General features: G+C 40.1%; 1 protein-coding gene across 1 annotated transcript in view; it reads right to left on the bottom strand.

Moving 5' to 3' along the window:
• The window catches only part of CNIH1 (cornichon family member 1), a 37,736-nt gene extending 25,894 nt beyond the window's left edge, over positions 1–11,842 (bottom strand). The window contains exon 1 of the mRNA XM_072629463.1: positions 11,601–11,842. Coding sequence (XP_072485564.1) covers positions 11,601–11,681 — 81 coding nt within the window. The 5' untranslated portion in view covers positions 11,682–11,842. The remainder of the gene's footprint in view (positions 1–11,600) is intronic.
• Positions 11,843–21,428: the final 9,586 nt, after the last annotated feature.

Here is a 21,428-nt window from a genome sequence, read left to right as displayed (position 1 = left end):
ATTCCTAAATGATCTCTCCCTGATCAAATTTCCAGGTTAATGTTTTTCCAAAGAGATGTTTCATATTTTCTTCTATTTTTTCACTCTTTTGACTCTGTTCTATTGTTTCTTGGGAATCTCATGGAGTCATTAGCTTCCAGTTGCCCAATTCTAATTTTTAAGGAATTATTTTGAGTTTTTATATCTTTTTTCATTTAGCCAGTGATGCTTTTTTAAAAAGGAGTATTTTTTCTTCAGTGAATTTTTGTGCCTCTTTTACCATTAGTCTAATCCTATTTGTTTTAATGAGTTATTTTCTTCAGGTTTTCTTTTTTTTGGTGCCTCTTTTACTAAGTTCTTTTCAAATTTTTCTTCCATCACTCATTTCTTTTCCCAATTTTCCCTCTACCACTCATCTCTTTAACTCTATCAGGAATTCTTATTGGGCTTAATGTCCAATTAGCATTTTTTTTTTTTTGCTTTGCTTTGCTTGTAGTGTTTTTACATTGCTTTCTTCTTCTGAGTTTGGCTTGGTCTTCTCTGCCAACATCGTAGCCTTGACTGATGAAGTCAAAGAAAAATTTTATGAAGACCTAGAGACCCTTATCATTAATGTGCCAAAAGAGGGCAAGCTTATCATTCTGTGTGACTTAAGTAGGCTCAGATTAACAGACTTGGCAGGGAGTCCTAGCGAGGAATGAAGTTGCAAACAGCAACAGCAATGGCCATTTACTGCACACTTGTGCATCACATGACCTCATCATGGATGCATCCTCACAGCAAACATTGGCATCTAATAGACTAAGTGATTGTAAGGAGAAGAGACAGACAAAATTTGAGAGTGACAAAGGCAATGTGTGGTGCAGAGTGCTGGATTGATCATAGACTTATCCCTTCCAAGCTAAATATTTGCATTCATCAAAAGTGTTGCCCCCAAGGCAAAACGACTACCAGAAGGAATTAATGTCAATAAATTAGAGTTTTTCTCTGAGCATGAACAGTTTGTTGCTAACTTAGAGGGAAAGTTGAGCCAACACACAGTTGGCAACAGTGGAGCAGAAAAGGAGTGGGCAGTTTTCAGAGAGTTGGTATACAGCACTGCATTTACTCATCTGGGTCAGACCACTCACAAACACCAAGACTGGTTTGATGAAAATGATGGGGAAATTCAGTAGCTGCTAAATGAGAACTCCACAGGATTTGCCACCAGGATAGTTCATCCACTTCTAAAAAGACAGCATTTAATTCCATCAAAAGCAAAGTACAAGCAAAGCTTAGAGAGATGCAGGATTCCTGGCTCAGTAAGAAGGCAGATGAAATCCAGTTTTATGCTGATAGTAACAATCCAGAACGCTTTTATGATTTCCTGAAAAGCTGTTTAAGGACCAAAAACTTATAGTGAATCACAACTACTCAGTGCTGATGGAGCCACATTGATTAGTGATAAGGACATGATCCCAGAGAGATGGGCTGAACACTTCCATAGTATTCTCAACAGACCACCATCAATCAATGCTAAGGCCACTGACCATTTACCTCAGGTTGAAGTCAGTCCCTCCTTAGCTGAACTTCCAACTGAAGAAGAGGTTCTGAGTGCCATTAGGTTCCTTTCATGTGGCAAAGCACCTAGTGCTCATTCTATTCCAGCTGAGATTTACAAGGTAGGGGGACCATTGCTCATACAAAAGCTGACTGAAAATTTCCAAGTTATATGGCAAGAACTTATTCCCCCAGGAGTTCAAGGATGCCTCCATTGTCCATCTCTACAAAGATAAAAGGAATAGATTGTTCCATGACAATCATGGGGGGAGAGGGTCTCTCTCTTAGCCATTGTTGGCAAGATTCTTGCTGGAGACCTCTTTAACGTGTTGATCCTTCACCTGGAAGATGGTCATCTACCTGAGAGCCAGTATGGCTTCAGAAAGGGCCAAGGAAGAGTCGATATGGTGTTTGCTGCCTCTGACATTGTTAGTTGTGAGGGCTTATGGAAAATCATGTCAAAATTTGGTTGCCTGGAGAAATTCATCAATATTATACATCAATTTCATGATGGTATGTTTGCCCGGGTTCTGGATAGTGGACAATGCTCTTGTGCCTTCCCGGTCACCAATGGAGTAAAACAGGGGTGTATGCTTGCTCCCATGCTTTTTAGCATATTTTCAGCCAGGTTGTCCAATGCTTTCAACGAGGATATACATGGCGTCAAGGTCAACTACCATACTGATGGTAAGTTCTTCAATTTGAAAAGATTACAAGCCAAGACCAAAGTGGAGGGAGTGTTGGTGTATGATTTTCTGTTTGCAGATGCTTGTGAACTCAAAGCAACCTTTGAAGCTGAGATGCAACAAAATATGGATCAGTTCTCTGTTGCCGGTCTAATTTTGGTCTAATAATTAACACCAAGAAAACACAGGTTCTCCATCAGCCACCACCACACCATCCACATGTGGAACCATCGGTTACAACAAATGGAGAAGTTTTGAATGCTGTGGATAAGTTCACTTACCTTGGTAGTATATTTTCCAAGGATGTACACATTGACAATGAGGTTGATGCACACATTGCCACAGTTAGCTCAGTGTTTGGGAGGCTCCAAAGAAAAGTTTTTTGGACTCTGCTCACCCAGGTATGGAGAGGCACTGCCTCAAGTTTCAGGGTTTTTTGTGCTGCTATTTTTAAAGCTAGTTAGGGTGGGAGTGGGGGTGTCTGTAAGTTTTCCAGTTTTTCCAAGGTGATGTAAGGCAGGGAGAGGCAATAAAATAAAGAAGTAAGACTATCCCTATTATTGATGATAACAGTGTTTAGAGAATCAACAGATACCAATTGATACAATACCTTCAACAAAGGCTGGTTGCCTTGCCTCAAGTGCTGTCCACTTCAGTCCATCTTACACTCAGCTCTCAAACAGATCTTCCTTAAGTACAGATCTGACCACATCAACCCCTATTCAATAAACTCTACTGGCTCCCTATTCCCTCCAAGATAAAATATAAAATCATGTTTGGCATGCAAAGCTCTTCATAACCTGGTCTCCACATACCTTCTTATACTCATCCCTGTACAATCTGAAACCTGATGACAATGGCCTCTTTGTTGTTCCCCTAACAAGACAATCCACTGCTTGACTCTGTGAATTTTCCACTGACTATCCCCTACGCCTTGAATTTTACCCCTTTTTACCTTTGCCTCCTGGCATTCTCCAAGTCCTAGCTAAAAATTAAACTTCTACAAGAACCTTTTCTCAATCTCCTTTATTGTTAGTGCCTTCTCTCAGTTGACTATCTCCAATTTATTATATCTGGATCTTGTTTGTACATAGTAGTTTGTATGTTGTCTCCGTCACGATATTCTGATACTCTTTGAGAACAGGGACTGTCTTTTACCTTTATATCCCTAGTGTCTGGAACACAGGACTGTACGTACTCAAAGTCGGGGGGAAGTTGGGGGAGCGGGGCCAAGATGGTGAGTAAAAGCAGGGACTTGCTTGAACTCTCCCTCAAACCCTCCAAATACTTGTAAAAAATGACTCTAAACAAATTCTAGAGCAGCAAAATCCACAAAAAGAGTGAAGCAAATTTCCAAATCTGGACAGTCGATGGGAAAGGTCTGTTGTGCCAGGCTGGGAGAGGAGCACAGTCCCAGCTTGGGCTGAGCTGGCACAGACCAGGTCCAGGGGACCAACTCACTGGCAGATGAGGCAGTTTCCAGACTTCTCAACCCACAAACATCAAAGACAACTTAGAAGGTCAGTGAGAAAGGTGTATCAGACCTTGGTGAAAGAGAAGGGCAAACCAGCCCCAGTGCAGCCCAGGGGGCAGAGTCAGGGCTGCTGCCCTGCAGCAGATGCTTCCAGAGTTCTCAGCCCACAGACAGTGAGGTGATCAAACCACTGATTTTACAGGACATTACAGGGATCTCTTTGGTGACTCTGAGGTAGGATTCTGTTGGTTTGCCCATATTTGGATCTGGGTGGCAGTCATGGAAGGAGGAGCTTGTGGCAACAGTGGAGAGGGTATCCTCTGCACAGTTTCAGAGCAGAAAAGAGTGCTTGTGATCACTCACAGATGAGAGCACAGGTCAAAAGAGGAGCAAATACCTCTCCTTAGATCATACTACCTTGGAAGAACTAAAAACTTAGAGGTCCCCTAAAAGAATCTTTGAAAACAGGGGCACAAACTCCCTAAAGCTTAGGAGACCTACCTTAACAAATGGCTAAAATGTCAAGTAACTGGCTGGTAAAATTAGCAAACAGTGGGGAAAAAAAACTCAGAGTAGAGAAATTTACTTTGGTAACAAGAAAGATCAAAACATACATCTAGAAGAAAACAAGAAAGACAAAGCTCCGACATTCAGAGCCTCCAAGAAAAATATGAGTTGGTCTCAGGCCATAGAAGAGCTCAAAAAGAACTTTGAAAATCAAGTAAAAAGAGGAAAAATTGTGAAGAGAAATGAGAGTGATGCAAGAAAATCATGAAAAATGAATCAATAGCTTGCTAAAGGAGACTCCCCCAGAATACTGAAGTAAATAATATTTTAAAAATAGACTAAACCAAATGAGAAGAACGCTTTAAAAAAGCAGAATTGGCCAAATGAAAAAAGGAGGCCGAAAAACTCAATGAAGAAAATAATTTCTTAAAAATTAGAATGGGGGGGGGGGGGGCGGAGCCAAGATGGTGGAGTAGAAAGACGCACATACACATAGCTCCGAACCCACAACCCATAGAACGGCTACAGGGAAGTAACTCACGGCGAATTCTGCACCCAGAGGCCACAGAACATTGGAGCGAGGGAGATTTCTGTTCCAGAGAGACCTGCAAACCTCTTGCGGAGGGTCCTTCACGCTGCAGACTGGGCGCTGGGACTGGGAGCTGAGTGCAGCCCTGCCGCGGCCGCGGCACCAAGAGGAAAAGATCCGAGTGGGCTTCAGGGACGGGATCTCCAGTGGCCACGCGGGTCTCTCCACCCACAGGTGACAGGGGTCATTGAGAGGGTCTCTTTGGCGGGTCGAGAGGGGAGTGGGGTGCCCCCATAACTCAGGCCCCCTTGGGAGGCAACAGCAGAGGCAGGAGCAGACCAGGGCTCCCCAAGCAGGCAGGAGCCTGGATCCATTGTTGAAGGTCTCTGCATAAACCCCCTGAGGGAACTGAGCCTGAGAGGCGGCCCTGCCCCCACCTGACCACCTGAACTTAATCTCACACTGAATAGCAGCCCTGCCTCCGCCAAAAGCCCTAAGGCTGGAAGCAGCATTTGAATCTCAGACCCCAACGCTGGCTGGGAGGATCAGGAGGCGAGGTGGGTGTGAGGAGAATATTCAGAGGTCAAGTCACTGGCTGGGAAAATGCCCAGAAAAGGGAAAAGAAATAAGACTAGAGAAGGTTACTTTCTTGGTGAACAGGCATTTCCTCCCTTCCTTTCTGATGAGGAAGAACAATGCTTACCATCAGGCAAAGACACAGAAATCAAGGCTTCTGTGTCCCAGCCCACCCAATGGGCTCAGGCCATGGAAGAGCTCAAGAAGAATTTTGAAAATCAAGTTAGAGAGGTGGAGGAAAAGTTGGGAAGAGAAATGAGAGACATGAAGTCAAAGCATGAACAGCAGATCAGCTCCCTGCTAAAGGAGACCCAAAAAAATCTTGAAGAAATTAACACCTTGAAAACTAGCCTAACTCAGTTGGCAAGGGAGGTGCAAGGGGCCAATGAGGAGAAGAATGCTTTCAAAAGCAGAATTAACCAAATAGAAAAGGAGATTCAAAAGCTCACTGAAGAAAATAATTCTTTCAAAATTAGAATGGCATAGATGGAGGCTAATGACTTTACGCAAAACCAAAAAATCACAGAACAAAGAGAGAAGAATAGAAAAATGGAAGATAATGTGAAATATCTCATTGGAAAAACAACAGACCTGGAAAATAGATCCAGGAGAGACAATTTAAAAATTATGGGATTACCTGAAAGCCATGATCAAAAGAAGAGCCTAGACATCATCTTTCATGAAATTATCAAGGAAAACTGCCCTGAGATTCTAGAACCAGAGGGCAAAATAAATATTCAAGGAATCCACAGATCACCGCCTGAAAGAGATCCAAAAAGAGAAACTCCTAGGAACATTGTGGCCAAATTCCAGAGTTCCCAGGTCAAGGAGAAAATATTGCAAGCAGCTAGAAAGAAACAATTCAAGTATTGTGGAAATACAATCAGGATAACACAAGATCTAGCAGCCTCCACATTAAGGGATCGAAGGGCATGGAATAGGATATTCCAGAAGTCAAAGGAACTAGGACTAAAACCAAGAATCACCTACCCAGCAAAACTGAGTATAATACTTCAGGGGAAAAATTGGTCTTCCAATGAAATAGAGGATTTTCAAGTATTCTTGATGAAAAGACCAGAGCTGAAAAGAAAATTTGACTTTCAAACACAAGAATGAAGAGAACCATGAAAAGGTGAACAGCAAAGAGAAGTCATAAGGGACTTACTAAAGCTGAACTGTTTACATTCCTACATGGAAAGACAATATTTGTAACTCTTGAAATATTTCAGTATCTGGGTAATGGGTGGGATTACACACACACACATACATAGAGACAGAGTGCACAGAGTGAATTGAAGAGGATGGGATCATATCTTAAAAAAAAAATGAAATCAAGCAGTGAGAAAGAAATATATTGGGAGGAGAAAGGGAGAAATTGAATGGGGCAAATTACCTCTCATAAAAGAGGCAAGCAAAAGACTCATTAGTGGAGGGATAAAGAGGGGAGGTGAGAGAAAAACATGAAGTCTACTCTCATCACATTCCACTAAAGGAAAGAATAAAATGCACACTCATTTTGGTATGAAAACCTATCTTACAATACAGGAAAGTGGGGGATAAGGGGATAAGCAGGGTGGGGGGGATGATGGAAGGGAGGGCATGGGGAAGAGGGAGCAATTTGAGGTCAACACTCATGGGGAGGGATAGGATCAAAAGAGAATAGAAGTAATGGGGGACAGCATAGGATGGAGGGAAATATAGTTAGTCCTATACAACACAACTATTATGGAAGTCATTTGCAAAACTACACAGATTTGGCCCATATTGAATTGCTTGCCTTCCAAAGGGAAGGGGTGGAGAGGGAGGGAGGTAAAGAAGTTGGAACTCAAAGTGTTAGGATCAACTGTCGAGTAATGTTCTTGCCACTAGGAAATAAGAAATACAGGTAAAGGGGTATAGAAAGCTATCTGGCCCTACAGGACAAAAGAGAAGATGGAGACAAGGGCAGAGAGTGATGACAGAAGAGAGAGCAGATTGGTCATAGGGGCAATTAGAATGCTTGGTGTTTGGGGGGGCGAGGGGATAAAAGGGGAGAAAATTTGTAACCCAAAATTTTGTGAAAATGAATGTTAAAAGTTAAATAAATAAATTTAATTAAAAATCAAAAAAAAATTAGAATGGAACACATGGAAGCTAATGACTTTATGAAAAATCAAAAAAATTATAAAACAAAACCAAAAGAATGAAAAAATAGAAGACAATGTGAAATATCTCACTGGAAAAATAACTGACCTTGAAAAGAGACGCAAGAGAGAGAATTTTTAAATTATTGGACTACCTGAAGCCATGATCAAAAAGAGCCTAGACAGCCCATTTCATGAAATTATCAAGGAAAACTGCCCTGATATTTTAGAACCAGAAGGTAAAACAGAAATGGAAAGAATTCACCAATCACCTCTTGAAAGAGATGCCAAAAGGAAAACTGCCAGAAATATTATAGCCAGAGTTCCCAGGTCAAGGAGAAAGTATTGCAAGCAGTCAGAAAGAAATAATTCAAGTATTGTGGAACCACAATCAGGATAACACAAGATTTAGCAGCTTCTACATTAAGAGATCAGAAGGTTTAGAATATGATATTCTGGAGGTCAATGGAGCGAGGATTAAAACTAAGAATCACCTACCCAGTAAAACTGAGTGTAATCAATGAGGGGAAAAAATGGATATTCAATGAAGTAGATGAAATTAATTCATCCTTGAGAAAAGACCAGAGGTAAATAGAAAATTGGATTTTCAAATACAAGACTCAGGAGAAGCAGGAAAAGGTAAACAGGAAGGAGAAATCATAAGGGACTTATTAAAGTTGAACTGTTTACATTCCTACATGGAAAGATTGTATTTGTGACTTATAAGACCTTTCTCATTATTAGGGTAGTTGCAAGAAATATAGATAGAGAGAGGGCACAGGGTGAGCTGACTATGAAGGGATGATAATCAAAAATATATAATTAGGGGGCAAGAGAGGAATGTGCTGGGAGGAGAAAGGGAGAGGTAGAATGGGGTAAATTATCTCACATAAAAGAGACAAGGAAAAGCTTTTACAGTGGAGGGGAGAGTGAGGAAGTGAGAGAGAATGAGTGAATTTACTCTCACAGGAATTGGCTTAAGGAGGAAATAACATACACACTCAAGAGGGTATGGAAATCTATCTTACTCTACAGGAAAGTAGGGGATAAGGCGGGATAATAGAAGGTAGGGCATATTGGTGGAAAGGATAATCAGAAGCAAATACTTTTGACAAGGGACAGGGTGAAAGGAGAGAATAGAAAAAAGGGGGGTGGGGGGAGGGAGGCCCAGGATAGAATGGAGGGAAATATAGTCTTTCACAAAATGACTATTATGGAAGTGTTTTGCATGACTACACATGTATAACCTATATCAAATTGTTTGCCCTCTCAACGAGGGTATGTCAGGAGGGAAGAAGGGAGAGAATTTGGAACTCAGAGTTTTAAAAAGAGATGTTAAAAATTGTTTTTACATGTAACTGGGAAATAAGATACACAAAGGCAATGGGGTATAGAAATCTATCTTACGGAAAACAGGAGGGGAAAGGGATAAGAGAAGGGATAAGAGATTTGGGGAAGGAGTAATCAGAACGCATGCCATTATGGGGTGGGGCGAGGGGAGAGATGGAAACAAAATTTGGATCTTAAAAGTCTTGTAGAAGTGAACGCTGAAAACTAAAATAAATAAAGAAAGTGAAAAAAATTTAAAATAAATGCATGTTGATTTGATTTGAGAGAATCAGGCAGAAGATGGTTCTTGTGCTGCATCTTAGGGGAAGAAGGAGACTCTCAGATGGAGAGGTAAGAAGAATGTCTAGTGGGGGGAGGGGGAGGATCAATGAAAAAGCCTGGAGACAGGAGATGTAGAGTCCCAAGAGAGGAAAAAGATAAGCCCATTTGCATAAAGCCCAACCTAGGAGGGGGAATTATAAAATCATTGAATGCTAAGCACTCAGAGTGGTAGCAAAGAACTACAAACAATATTCCCACTCTCCGCAAAAACAACCAAAGACAAAAACAAAACAAAAAAATTCCTAGTTTATGAGAGCCTGGTACAAAGTAAGTACTTAATAAATGCCTGTTGACTGACTGACTGAATGTAATTAATGGTGAATATAAGAAACTCGGAGAAACACTGGCAAAATATATATTAACTGAATAAGGTAAAATGAAATAGCATAAGTGAAAAGTAAACTGAAGTTCCAAGGAGTAGATAATGAAGCATACCTTCATCTTCACAAGAGGCAGGAGACTATTGAAAGCAGATTATTATATTATGCTGTTATTGGATGGTTTTAACTTTTTGGTTATTAATAAAGCATTGTTTTTCAAAAAGACAAACCTACAAAAAAGCTTTGGAGGATGGCCCCACCATGCCAAGAACATAAAATTGAGAGGACAAAGGACTGTCTAAAAATAACACAAATTTTCAACATTCCTATGACAATATATTTTCATAATCAGGGATAAAGAAACCAGTTTCTGTAGTGTTATATGTGAAATAGCACATTTGAGATTATAGTTAGGATGAGGGGTTGGACCAGACCAACTATACAGCAAGGAAAACTGCTGACAGTGACAATCCTGAAAGTAAGTAGTGTCCTACTTCAAAGAGCAGAAAATATGCCAAAACGACGGGAAGAGGGGGATATAAAGGGGTGGAGGTGGGAAATCACAGATAAGATTATCTTAAAAAGACTACCACGAAAATACCACTAACTACTGATCTATATGTCCACTTCTCATCTTTCTAAAATCTTTATGATCATGACTTTTTTGTTTATCCTTCATTAAAATATGAGAAGGGAACAGGTAGGCTTTCACAAATTATTTTCTACAGCAAACCACAACTTTATGGTCATACAACTGACATAAAGGCACCTAAATTACAAGATCCTACTATGTGCTGGTTGCTTATTTAAAAAAAAACCAATGTGGTAGAGCTAACCATAACATTAACAGCTCTCCTCTAGAAAGGAGTTTATCATGCATATGTGAGTCCTGGATAAATTCAACCAAAGCAATGCATAAAAAACGTAGGGAGATGTATGATGCCAAAGGCATCTGAGAGAAATCACCTGCTTCTGTATGAGGATGAGATTACAGAGACTGCATCAAGCCTCAGAATATTATAGGGCATTCTTACATCAAAAGATAACAATGAACCTAACAAGCCACAATGGAAAAACTAAATGGATGAAATATGTTTATTGTTAAACTATAACATGCAACTGGAGTACAATTTACTGAGTTACATCTGCAAAGAAGGGGGGTCAATCATGTAAGTGGATTAGAGGAACACAGCTGGACAACCTGAACTGGCTCATTCCTGAGAACCATAAAGAGAATTAAAATTAAAGGAAAGCTTGGAGACCCCTGGGGGGATCTTCTGTGGAGGATCTATAACAAGCATAAGAATGATATAGATAGAAGGCAAGGATGGTAGTAAGTCAGTATTAATGGATCTCCTACAACTCTCCTGGAATACCTTTTCAAAACTCTATTTTTAAAACGTGTTCATAAATAAGCAGCAAATACAATATGCACCAAGGTTGTAAAAATCAAGTGACAAATTAATAAAGTAATCTTACTTTAAAGACATACAAGCAAGGACTTAAAATTCAATTCAAATACTTATTACGCACCCACAGTACAAGGTACTTGGAAGACCAAAAAAGCAACAGAAACACAATCAGTCACACCCCTCAAAGGAGTTTCCATTCTCCGGGGGAGTGGGGGGACGTAGATCTGCCAGGATTAAGTTAAGGAAACAACAGGATTCGAGGCAGCGTTAACTCGGGGTACTCAGGGACCCCCGGAGCGCGCGTGGAAATTCACGAAACTAATAAAGCCGACCAAAGGTCTAAAGGCTGTGGCCGCTCCTCCTTCCAGCCTTCCAAGAGGAGGGGCCGCCAGCGGGCCAAGGACGAGCCCGGGAAGCCTCCCCCTCGCTTCCTCATCCCCAGAGATCGGCGGTCAGAAAGCCCCCGAGAACAAGTCGGAAGGGAAAGGGTTAATAAAAAAGGCAAACTCCAGCCGAGAAGCCCCTGGGCTGGGCACCGGGGGGAAGGGGAGCACGGCTGCGGCTGGGGGGCGGGGGAGGGGGTTCGGTTGGTCCGAGGGCCGCGGCGCCAAGTTCACGTCGCCAGCGGTGGCTCCTCCTTCGCCGCGCCCGGCGTTCCCCGAGGGCCAGTCTCCCAAGGGGGAACCCGTGCCTTCTCTTCCATGGCGGGCCGGAAGCAGGGAAGGCTGCCGCCGCCACCGCCTCTTTTCTTTCTCCCTCCCTCTGCACCCCGCTAGCTACTCACGTGCCAGATGGCGAAGAAGATGAGCGCGGCGGTGAGCAGCAGCGCCAGCATATAGCAGAAGGCAGCGAACGTGAACGCCATGGCCCAGCGAAAAGCGGAAAACGGCCACAGCGCAGGCGACCGGGGCGAGGGCAGACGCGGGGCCCGCTGGGTAAAACCATTCACTTCCCCCGGGCCGCCACCTCCGCCGCGGCCCTCGCACGCTCCTCTGCGCCTGCGCACACCGAATGCGCTCCTCAGCTTGTCCTCGTGCACTGCCGTCGCCCTCTGGCGGCAAGAGTTTGCGCAGTTCCGAAGCCCTGAAAGTTGGCATCTCCTAACACGTGTTACATAGTCAGGGGCTGCTGTAAGTTTAACCTTTACCGTACTAAGCAGTGTAGAAGAAACATTAAGAAAATGGAGTAGTTCACATGAATCTTTAGCTCTCCCTCTCCCTCCCTCCCTCCCTCCCTCCCTCTCTCTCTCCCTCTCTCTCTCTCCTTACCCCCTCTCCCCGAGATTAAATGCCCAGGGTCACACCTGTACGTGTGCACCTATTCTGCATTACCTCCTTCGTCACCTACTACTGCCGTCTCATTCCAGATAATAAAGCAACAAAGTATAAAGGAGAACTTTTCCCCCTTCCAAATTAAATATATCACCCCTCTCTCAGGTCCACCAAACCTCATTACACTTCTCTCAGGGCGTCTCTGAGGGAGCACAACACGGTGTCCCAAATCTGAACAAATAATGAGCCTTCTTATTTGCTGGATCCTCCTCCAGATCTCAGTCTCTAACCATAGATGTTCTATTTATGGGTTCTATCCTGGACCCTCTTCTCCTCTCCTTCCATAGTATTTGACTTGGTGATCTCATCAGCTCCCATGGTCTTCAGTACCATCTCTATGCTGATGATCCTCCAATCTATCTTTCCTGCACCAATCTCTCTGCTGACTTTCCTTTTCACATCTCAATTGCCTTTCAGACGTCTCAAACTGGATTTTCAGTAGACTTTCAAAATTCCACAAGGTCAAGAATTAAATAAAATTCAATAATTCAAAAAGAGCTCATATTTTCCCCCCAACTTACCTTCCTATTATTATAGAGGGTAACATGATCCTCTTAGTCACTTAGGCTTACAACCTAGGAGTCATTTTGGTTCCTCATTTTGTCTTAGCCCTCCTATATTCAAAGCTGTTCCCACGCGTTTGTAGATTTCACCTTTGCAACATATCTCAAACAAGCTCCTTTCTCTCCTCTGACACTGCCACCACTTCATTATTTCACATCAGGACTATTTCAACAGCCTGCTGGAGAGTCAGCCTTCTTCAGGTTTCTCCTCACTCCAATTTATTCTCTATTTGTCCACAAAGTGATTTTCCTAAAGCACAAGTCCAACCACATCACCTCCCTATTCAATAAACTTCAGAGTGGCTCCCTTCCAGGAGCAAAATACAAAATGCTCAGTTTGACATTCAAAGCCCTTCACAACTTAGCCCACTCCTACTTTTCCGGGGTTCTTACACCTTATTCCCTAATACATATTCTTTGATCCAGTGACACTGGCTTCCTGGCTGTTGATGAGCCATTTCTTGGGCCAGGGCATTTTCTCTGACTATCCCCCATGCCTGGAAGGTTTTTCTTCCTCATCGCTGGCTACTGGCTTCCCTAGCTTCCTTTAAGTTCTGATTAAAATCTCATACAGGAAGCCTTTCCCAACCCCTCTTAACTCTAGTGCCTTCCCTTTGTTAATTATTTTCTATTTATCCTGTGTATAGCATAGAACCTAACACATAGTGGGCACTTAATAAATGTTTATTGATATAGCCTATTTTGTATATATTTGTTTGCATGTTTCTTCCTGATTGCAAGGTCCTTGAGGGCAAGGACTGTATATTGCCTTTTTTTGTCTCCCAGCATTTAGCACAGTTCTTGGAGAATAGCCAGGCACTTAATAAATGTTCATTGATTGATTGATTAGCAATGCAATCCAAATCTTAGGGCCAGTGTCAAGCAGAAGAGAAATAAATGTTCCTTTATGAATATTTTTATGACTTTTTACATTTGAAAACATCTATTATGACTTTTTTTACATTAAAAAAATTCATATTCAATGACCTTTATAGGTTTACTCCCTCATTGAATCAAAGAATGAATATTAGGGAGTAAGGTATAAGAATCTGGAATGGTAGGAGAGGGCTAGATTGTGAAGAACTTTGAATGTGAATGTCAAACTGAGCATTTTATATATGCACCTAGAAGGGAGCCACTGAAGTTTATTGAATAGGGAGATGACATGGTTGGACTTGTGCTTTAGGAAAATCACTTTGGTGGCCAAATAGAGAATGAATTGGAGTGGGGAGAGACTTGAAGAAGGCAGACCCACCAGCATGATCTGCATAAGGATCTAGGAAGGAGGGAGACTGAAAAGTGGTCAGGCAGGTAGGAGAACCAAGAGAGAATGGTGAAAACCTAGTGAGAAAAGAATATCAAGGAGAGGATGATTGTCACAGGCTTCTGAAAGGTCAGAGAGAAAAGAGGATTGAGAAAAAAGCATTGGGTTTGGCAGTAAGAGATCATGGGTAACTTCGGAGAGAATAATTTTGGTGGAATGATGATGAAAGCCAGAATGAAAGTGAATGCACCTATTGTAGGCAGTCTTTTTAAGGAATTTAACCATGAACAGCAAAAGATACAGGACAACAGTGAGAGGGGATGGAAGGATCAAGTGAAGGTATTTTTGAGGATATGGGACACATGGGCATGTTTGTAGACAATAGGGAATGATCCAATAAAAAGGGATAGATTGAAAATAAGTGACAATGAGAATGATAGAAGGGGCAATCTGTTGGAGGAAGTGGCATGGAATGAAATTGCTTGAGTAGGTAGAGGGGTTAGCCCTGGTAAGGAGTAAGGCCACCTCATCACAGGAAATAGGAGTTGAGGAGAAGTGACATAAGGCTTATGAGTAATAGTAAATGAGAAAAGGAGAAGAGGGAGCACTTGGTGAATGGCCTCATTTTCTTCTGTAAAATATGAAGCAAGGTTCTCAGTTGAGAGGTTGGGGGGGAAGGGAAGCAAAGGGAGATTTGATGGATAAAGGTTTTGAAGAGCTGCTGTGGAGAGTGGGATTGTGGGTTGATAAGGGAGGCCACACACAAAGATGGTCAAAGATTGGTTTTACACATTTTCCTCTAATTAACAATCCAGTAGTAGGAATGCTTAGCAAGCAGCGAGGACCAAGTTGAGCTTGTCTAACAGATTTGTAGTGGATAAAATCAGAATGGTTGCATGATTTCCTCCACCTCTGTTCAGCAGAACGTGTCAGGACTTGGCAGATGGTGGGAGTCAGTTAAGACTGAGGCTTGGTGTAGTATAAGTACTGAAATGATAAGGGTTCAGGACTTGAGATGTAGTTTAACTGATTCATCAAAATGTCAAAATGGGGGAACCTGGCTAGGGCAGGGGAGATGGCTTGGGAGAGGACTGAGGGGTTGTGGAACTGGAGGTCACAATGTGGATGAATAGAGGTTTGTAATGGAAGGCAGAGGGAGAAGTGAAGAGCCAATAGATTATGATCAGATAAGGAGATTTCAGGATTCTTGAATAAGGAGGTGGCATATTTGTGGATGGTGGCAAGATCATGGATATGACCATTTTTGTGTGTGGCTGAGGTGGGGTGGAAGAGTAGGTCATGGGAAGTGAACAGTTTGAGGAACTGGGTAGTTAGGGTATTTGAGGAAGAGTTAGTATGTATGTTAACCTACTACGAGGGCAGGAATTGAGAAAAACTGTGAGCCATGTTAATATACCAAACTCATTAAGGAAGGAAGGGGAATGACCTGGAGGTCTGCAGACAACAGCTACCAGGATTTGATTGAGGGATAGAAATGAAATGCAAGAACCTAAAAGGAGAGATTACTGAATGATGGACGTAGGGAAAAAGTCTGGAAGTGGCAATCCAAAGTGAGTATTCCAACTTCCTTGCCTTGACTAGTGAGCTAAGAGGAATGAATGAAGGTGCAGCCAGTGTTGGAAATGGTAGCCAGAGAAGCTGTCACCATGGAGGTGCCAGGTTTCAGTAATAGCTAGGTGGAAGGGGAGGAAAAGATTTAGGACAAAGGGAGGTTTGTTGCATATGGAACAGGCATTCCAAAGGGCACAGTGGAAGGGGGTGGGTGGTATTTGGTTGGAAATTTGGGACAGCAGTAAGGAATTGGGTGGTAGGAAGATGGGAGAATGGAATTTGGTTCAGAATCACTGGGATATATAGGGTATGACCAGGTGTGAGAATATTTATCGTTGAGTGGAAGGCAACATGCCTTTTCCCAAAGTAGGCTGGAAAGTGGGCTGGCAAATCAATAAAGCATGATATGCAAAGCACACAATCAACTGGTCAGAGGAAAGGCCCAATTTCACTACTCCTTTTCTCCCTCCAGATCAGGCAGGAAAACAGCACAGCAAGAAGTGGAAATTAAATCTTCACAGCAGAGGGAAGTCCCCCTTCCCACTGACTTTCCTCTTCCTCTTTCCCTTCCCTGAAGAGATTGGCACAGGAGGAGATGCAAGGCCCGAGGTCAAAGAAAACCAAGTCTGATCTTCATTGCACTCAAATATGCCTATTACTGTGAAAAGATACCCCAACCAATGATTTCATTTAAAAATTAAGTTTTTCGTTTAGTTGGATATTATTGAAGTTACACATACACAGAGACAGAAAATCCACTTGGGATTCTAACTTCATGTAAATGACAGAATGAATTGAACTTGTCAATGAAGTTATCATTATTGATTTTGGATGTTTTTACTTCTACAAAAATTCAAAACACAGATGATAGCCACTAATTTTTTTGAGGGAAAGAAAATCTGAGAGAATGCCATTTTATTCATTCAGTCCTTGATTCAGTAATTTATTTTACAGAGAAATATGTATGCCACATTGTACATACTGTTTGAAAAAGTGACAAATGAGAAGAAAATTTCTACTGATATTTTTGAAGGTTGCAGCAAATTTAGTCCACCATCTATATGGAAATGACTTACAAGTTTTTGCCTTTAGATTACCTAAGATTCTTTACTCCCTAAATGTGTTATTCAAATTTGAAAATTTTATTTAAAGCATTTAAAATATTAAAAAGCAATAAACACTTTTCATATGGCAGTAAGAGGCTATAATTTCCATACATACACATATATGTATGTATATATACAATATTCACAGCAATCAGAGTGCTGGTATTCGGCTATCCATGATGACAGAAAAAATATTGATATCAAGAATTGCATTTTTATCTGTGCACTTACACATATACATATGTGAAATATACCCCCTTACATGTATATACACACATATATGTATATGTGAGGAGAGAGAGTAGAAATTAATCAGGAAGATCTACGTTCAAATTATTCCTCTCTCTTACTTTGTGATCCTTGACAAATCCCAAAGTCTACAAATGGTACAACAGTTGAAGAGCAGCACTGGTTCTGTTAAAAGTAGATTTTTAAGAGCTGAATGATCTGTTAAGAATGAACATAACTTCATTTTGGTTTGTATTTACTATTTGTTATATATTGCTTTAACATGTTACTACAGCATCAGCTTACAACAGGTTGCCTTCCTTTCTAATAGCAACAAAAGGTTTTTTATGGTCCAAGGAAATTTGTTCCTTTTATCTTGGTTTCCCAAGAGGTGCTTGGTTTCCTTTGATCTAGAGTGAATGGCTAAACAAGGACACATTCCTTTTTGGTAACAAATGATAAGCATCCTCTTTTGGGGTGACCAGTCTATTTGGCCAAGATGCTTGGTAACTAGCATATTCTTCACTTCACATAACAAATGGTTATGTGAATGGTAGAATGGTATAAATATTAAGAGCCAAATTATGAGACACAAATCCATCAGCTGCTGATGGAGCGTCTCACTCTGAGTGAATAAAGTGCAATATTCGTCTCTGTTCCATGTGTTAGGTTTCTGATAGTAGCTAGCCAAGGAATTTGAAGGAAAGTTCATGCGTTGTGTGTGTGCATGTCTATTTATGTGAATAGACATATATACGTATATTGCACATAAATACACATATATTGGAAAAAAGTTAAACTAGAATATTTCTATTATTGAAACTAACACTGTTAACTTGTTTCAAATACTACACAATGGGAAAATAAAATCCAAATCCTACAAAGTGCAATAGTATAGCATTTTAATTTTATTAGACATCATGACTTTAATAATTGTTATAATCTTTGGTTGAAAAATATTTTTAATTTCCCTCCCCTGAATTTAATGTACAAGTTATACATAAGATTTCAAATAGTACCCTTCTTGATGCTCTAAATGTGTGTTCATCCTTCGCTGCTGAAGACGACCATTCCATCAGAGAAATGACGACTTGCACTTGACCTTGTTATTTTGAGTGAGGGAGGGCTGTGCAGGTCACCAGCTCACTTCTCCTCCAGAGCCATCTGAATCCAGTGATTCATCAGGATGACTGGAGATGATCCAGGATGAGGCAATTGGGATTAAGTGACTTGCCCAAGGTCACACAGTTAGTGAGTGTCAAGTGTCTGAGGTGAGATTTGAACTCAGGTCCTCCTGACTCCTGCATTGGTGCTCTGTCCACCGCACCACCTACCTGCCCAACAATACTCTAAATAATGACAAGTTCTGTAGTCAAATAATTCTGTAGTGGTGGCATAATATGGGAAACTTGGGAGATTTTTATTTGGAAAAATGTGATTTTTCCCCACATTTTCTGTTGCACATGATATGTAGGAATGAAATGACAGAAGAATAGGAATGAAGAAAACAGATCCATACTCTATCCAGCTAATCCACTTACAAAATACTGTCTTTCAAATCAAGAAAGATCCTTCTATTTGTTACAACTGTTTGTTCAATACTCTGTATAATATTGACACTCAAAAAATGACAACTAAATTCGCCAGATAATTCTGTTTTTTTTTTTTTCTGGGGTATTCAGTGCTTTTTGACTCTTTTACAACAAAAGATCAAATCCCTTGACCAATATTCTATTCTGCTTCTATTTATAGACAAAAAATTAATACCTAAGTTAGTAGTTTCTAAATAGTGTGTTCTGTAAATGAACCATTTTGACATCAGAGGAAGCTTTATAAACCTCTTTACAACTTAAAAAATAAAAATAAATCTTTTCACCTTTCCCTTGTTCTGCACTGAATCCCCCTTTTCATCTCAAACTGTTTTAGTTACAAAAGAAGCCTGCGGTATCCAATCACAATACTCCTGGCTAGGCAGCTAAAGAAGACTTTAAGTAGTGGGAGGAAAAAAGATGAAACACCAAGTTCTTTCATGTTAACATTTTATTTAAACCAATACACTCATCATGCTTAGCTAGAGACCATTTAAAATAAACATGCAGTATGAGATAGTGAAAACTGACACAATCAATATAAGGAGGTTGAGCCACTTGTTACTGTTAAACAACTACATGAAACAGTTAGATGAGACTGAGCTTAATGTTTCAAGCTTCCTTAATAAGGTTCTGTTAGAACATTTCTGTCACTGGAAGCTTGCCCTGGCATGTCAGAGTTCTCAAAATGTTCAAGTAATCTTTGTGGCTATGGAAATTTACAATTTCACTGAAAACTTAATTTAGTCCTTTAAATCTAAATACTGCAGGTATCTAATTACTTTTATGTGTAGGAAGGTATAAGAGGAAACAACCTAAAGTTTTGCTTAAATACATTCTACATGGGAATCCTGTTACTAGATAAAAGGTTAATTTTTCCCCCCTCAAATATAAAATAAAGCTTCACCAATAAAATTTGAGATTCACCTTTACATGATAAGTTATGATGGCTCAAACCCCAGATTCCAGTATAGTCAACCTAATCTATTGAATTAACAGAGACAACGCATGGTGCTAAAGGAGTAATTACAAACCATGAATTACTTTCTATTTCCACCAAATACTAGCATTTAAACTTCTATGAAAATATCCAAAATCACTAGTCCAATTTTATGGGTTAATGATTTACAGTTATGCTTATGTCTTAAAATTAATCTAGTCATTTTAAATTAGTAAGAGCTTAAAAACAAACACACAAACTTTTTTACTCCATGAATTTTTAAATAGCAAAATCAATCTTGGTAATAAACTTCCAACACCAGAGATTTTATTCAAGGTTCAAACCTGAGCACATAACTTTTTATGGCTGTCTGACTCCTGAAAATAGGAGTTTTTATTAGGGGAAAAAGTGTTGTGAGACCTTTTGCTACAAAGGCTATTTATTAATAGTACTATAAAAATATTTGTAATTGCATCAATACTTGCTTAAATATAAGAGGGTACTTAACTGTATCAGGCATGTAGCAGACATTTCCAGAAACAATAAGACAAAACTGATGTTTTTAAAAAAATCTAAAATTGAGTATAATAAATTGGTAATAGACTCTCCTAGATTTGCTCTAATATCAGAAAAAGAAGAATGATATGCAATGCTTGGAGAACATGTTGACATTACAATACAGTAATCAATCAATCATCAATCATTTATTAAGCACCTACTATGTGCTAGGCACTGTATAATTTTCAAATATAGATGACTTCCTCACATAAACTAAATATAGGAGGGGATAATTAATTTGTCCTACCTTGACAAAATGTACTAATACTATAATAATGCAAAAATTAAGTAAGGTCAGCTATTTCAAAATGAACGCTTAGATGGCAAGTAACTAAAATCACGCCTGTGAGGCAATTATTTCTTGAAGTGTGATCAGTAATCTTCCTAATAGTCTCAAGGTCTGAAAGTGCTACTAGATGAGGGAAGGATTAAGAACTATTAAGTATAAAAATTAGATTATGAACCACCTGGGAGCAGTTTATATTTGGAAGATGGGAAATATTTTAAAGTGGAATGGAATAAATGGAATAATGAATTCTGTGGCAGCCCTTTGAGGAAGAAAAAAGAGGAATAAAGATACGAACTGTCACAAAAGAAATTTAATAATCATATGATAATAGCTAAGATTTACATACAGTCTAAGTTTTTCATACATATTATCTCATTTGATCCTCTCAACAACCCTGTGAAGGTGCTATGAAAATCATTTTAAAAGAAACTCAAAATGTATTAGGGCTAAAAAATGTTTTCATTTTCAAATTTTGAGAATAATCTGTCTAGTATTGGTTATAATAGTTCCTTAAAAGTCTGATGAACTTCCCCTGTAAATCCATGAGGGCCATGGCTTTTCTCTTGTTAGTTCCTTTACAGCTTATTCTATTTCTGGAAAAAGGGACCATAAAGTGACAAAGGGGAATCTGGCCAAAAGTCTGAGAACATTTTAGGTCAGGTGTCTCTGGCAAAGCACTGTGCTAAGGAGGTCAAGGTCGCAGTTGTAATGACCAGTTATGAAAGTTAATTTCACAGAAGAAAAAAATATCCCTTCCATTGAACCCATTACTACAACTAGCTGCCTTTAAATGTATATATGTTATTGGTCATAAAGGGAAAAATCAGGCTAAAGAATCTGGATTACTTATCATAACCCAGTGCCACAACTAGAAAAACAATGAAAGAAATGATTTCACTGGTAATAAGTCAGTAAGTATAAAGGATCTTAGTATAAAAAACAAAAATTTCCTATATTTTAAGATCACAGCACATTAAATACATTCTTTGACAGCATTATTTCTTTTTATTGCTGTGACCCGAGACAATAAAATATTACTTCTTTAGTTCAAAATATGCTTGCACTAATATTAGCAGAGGTTTTACACTCCTGATCCCAGAATTGCAGGACCAGGGAGTGACTTCAGTCACTGAACTTCTCTCAGCTTCAGGATACTCATCTATAAAATGAAG

This window comes from Notamacropus eugenii, chromosome 1 (genome assembly GCF_028372415.1).
Source record: "Notamacropus eugenii isolate mMacEug1 chromosome 1, mMacEug1.pri_v2, whole genome shotgun sequence".
Taxonomy (NCBI): domain Eukaryota; kingdom Metazoa; phylum Chordata; class Mammalia; order Diprotodontia; family Macropodidae; genus Notamacropus; species Notamacropus eugenii.
The sequence above is the reverse complement of the archived record's forward strand: the minus strand, read 5'-3'. Positions and strand labels throughout refer to the sequence as shown.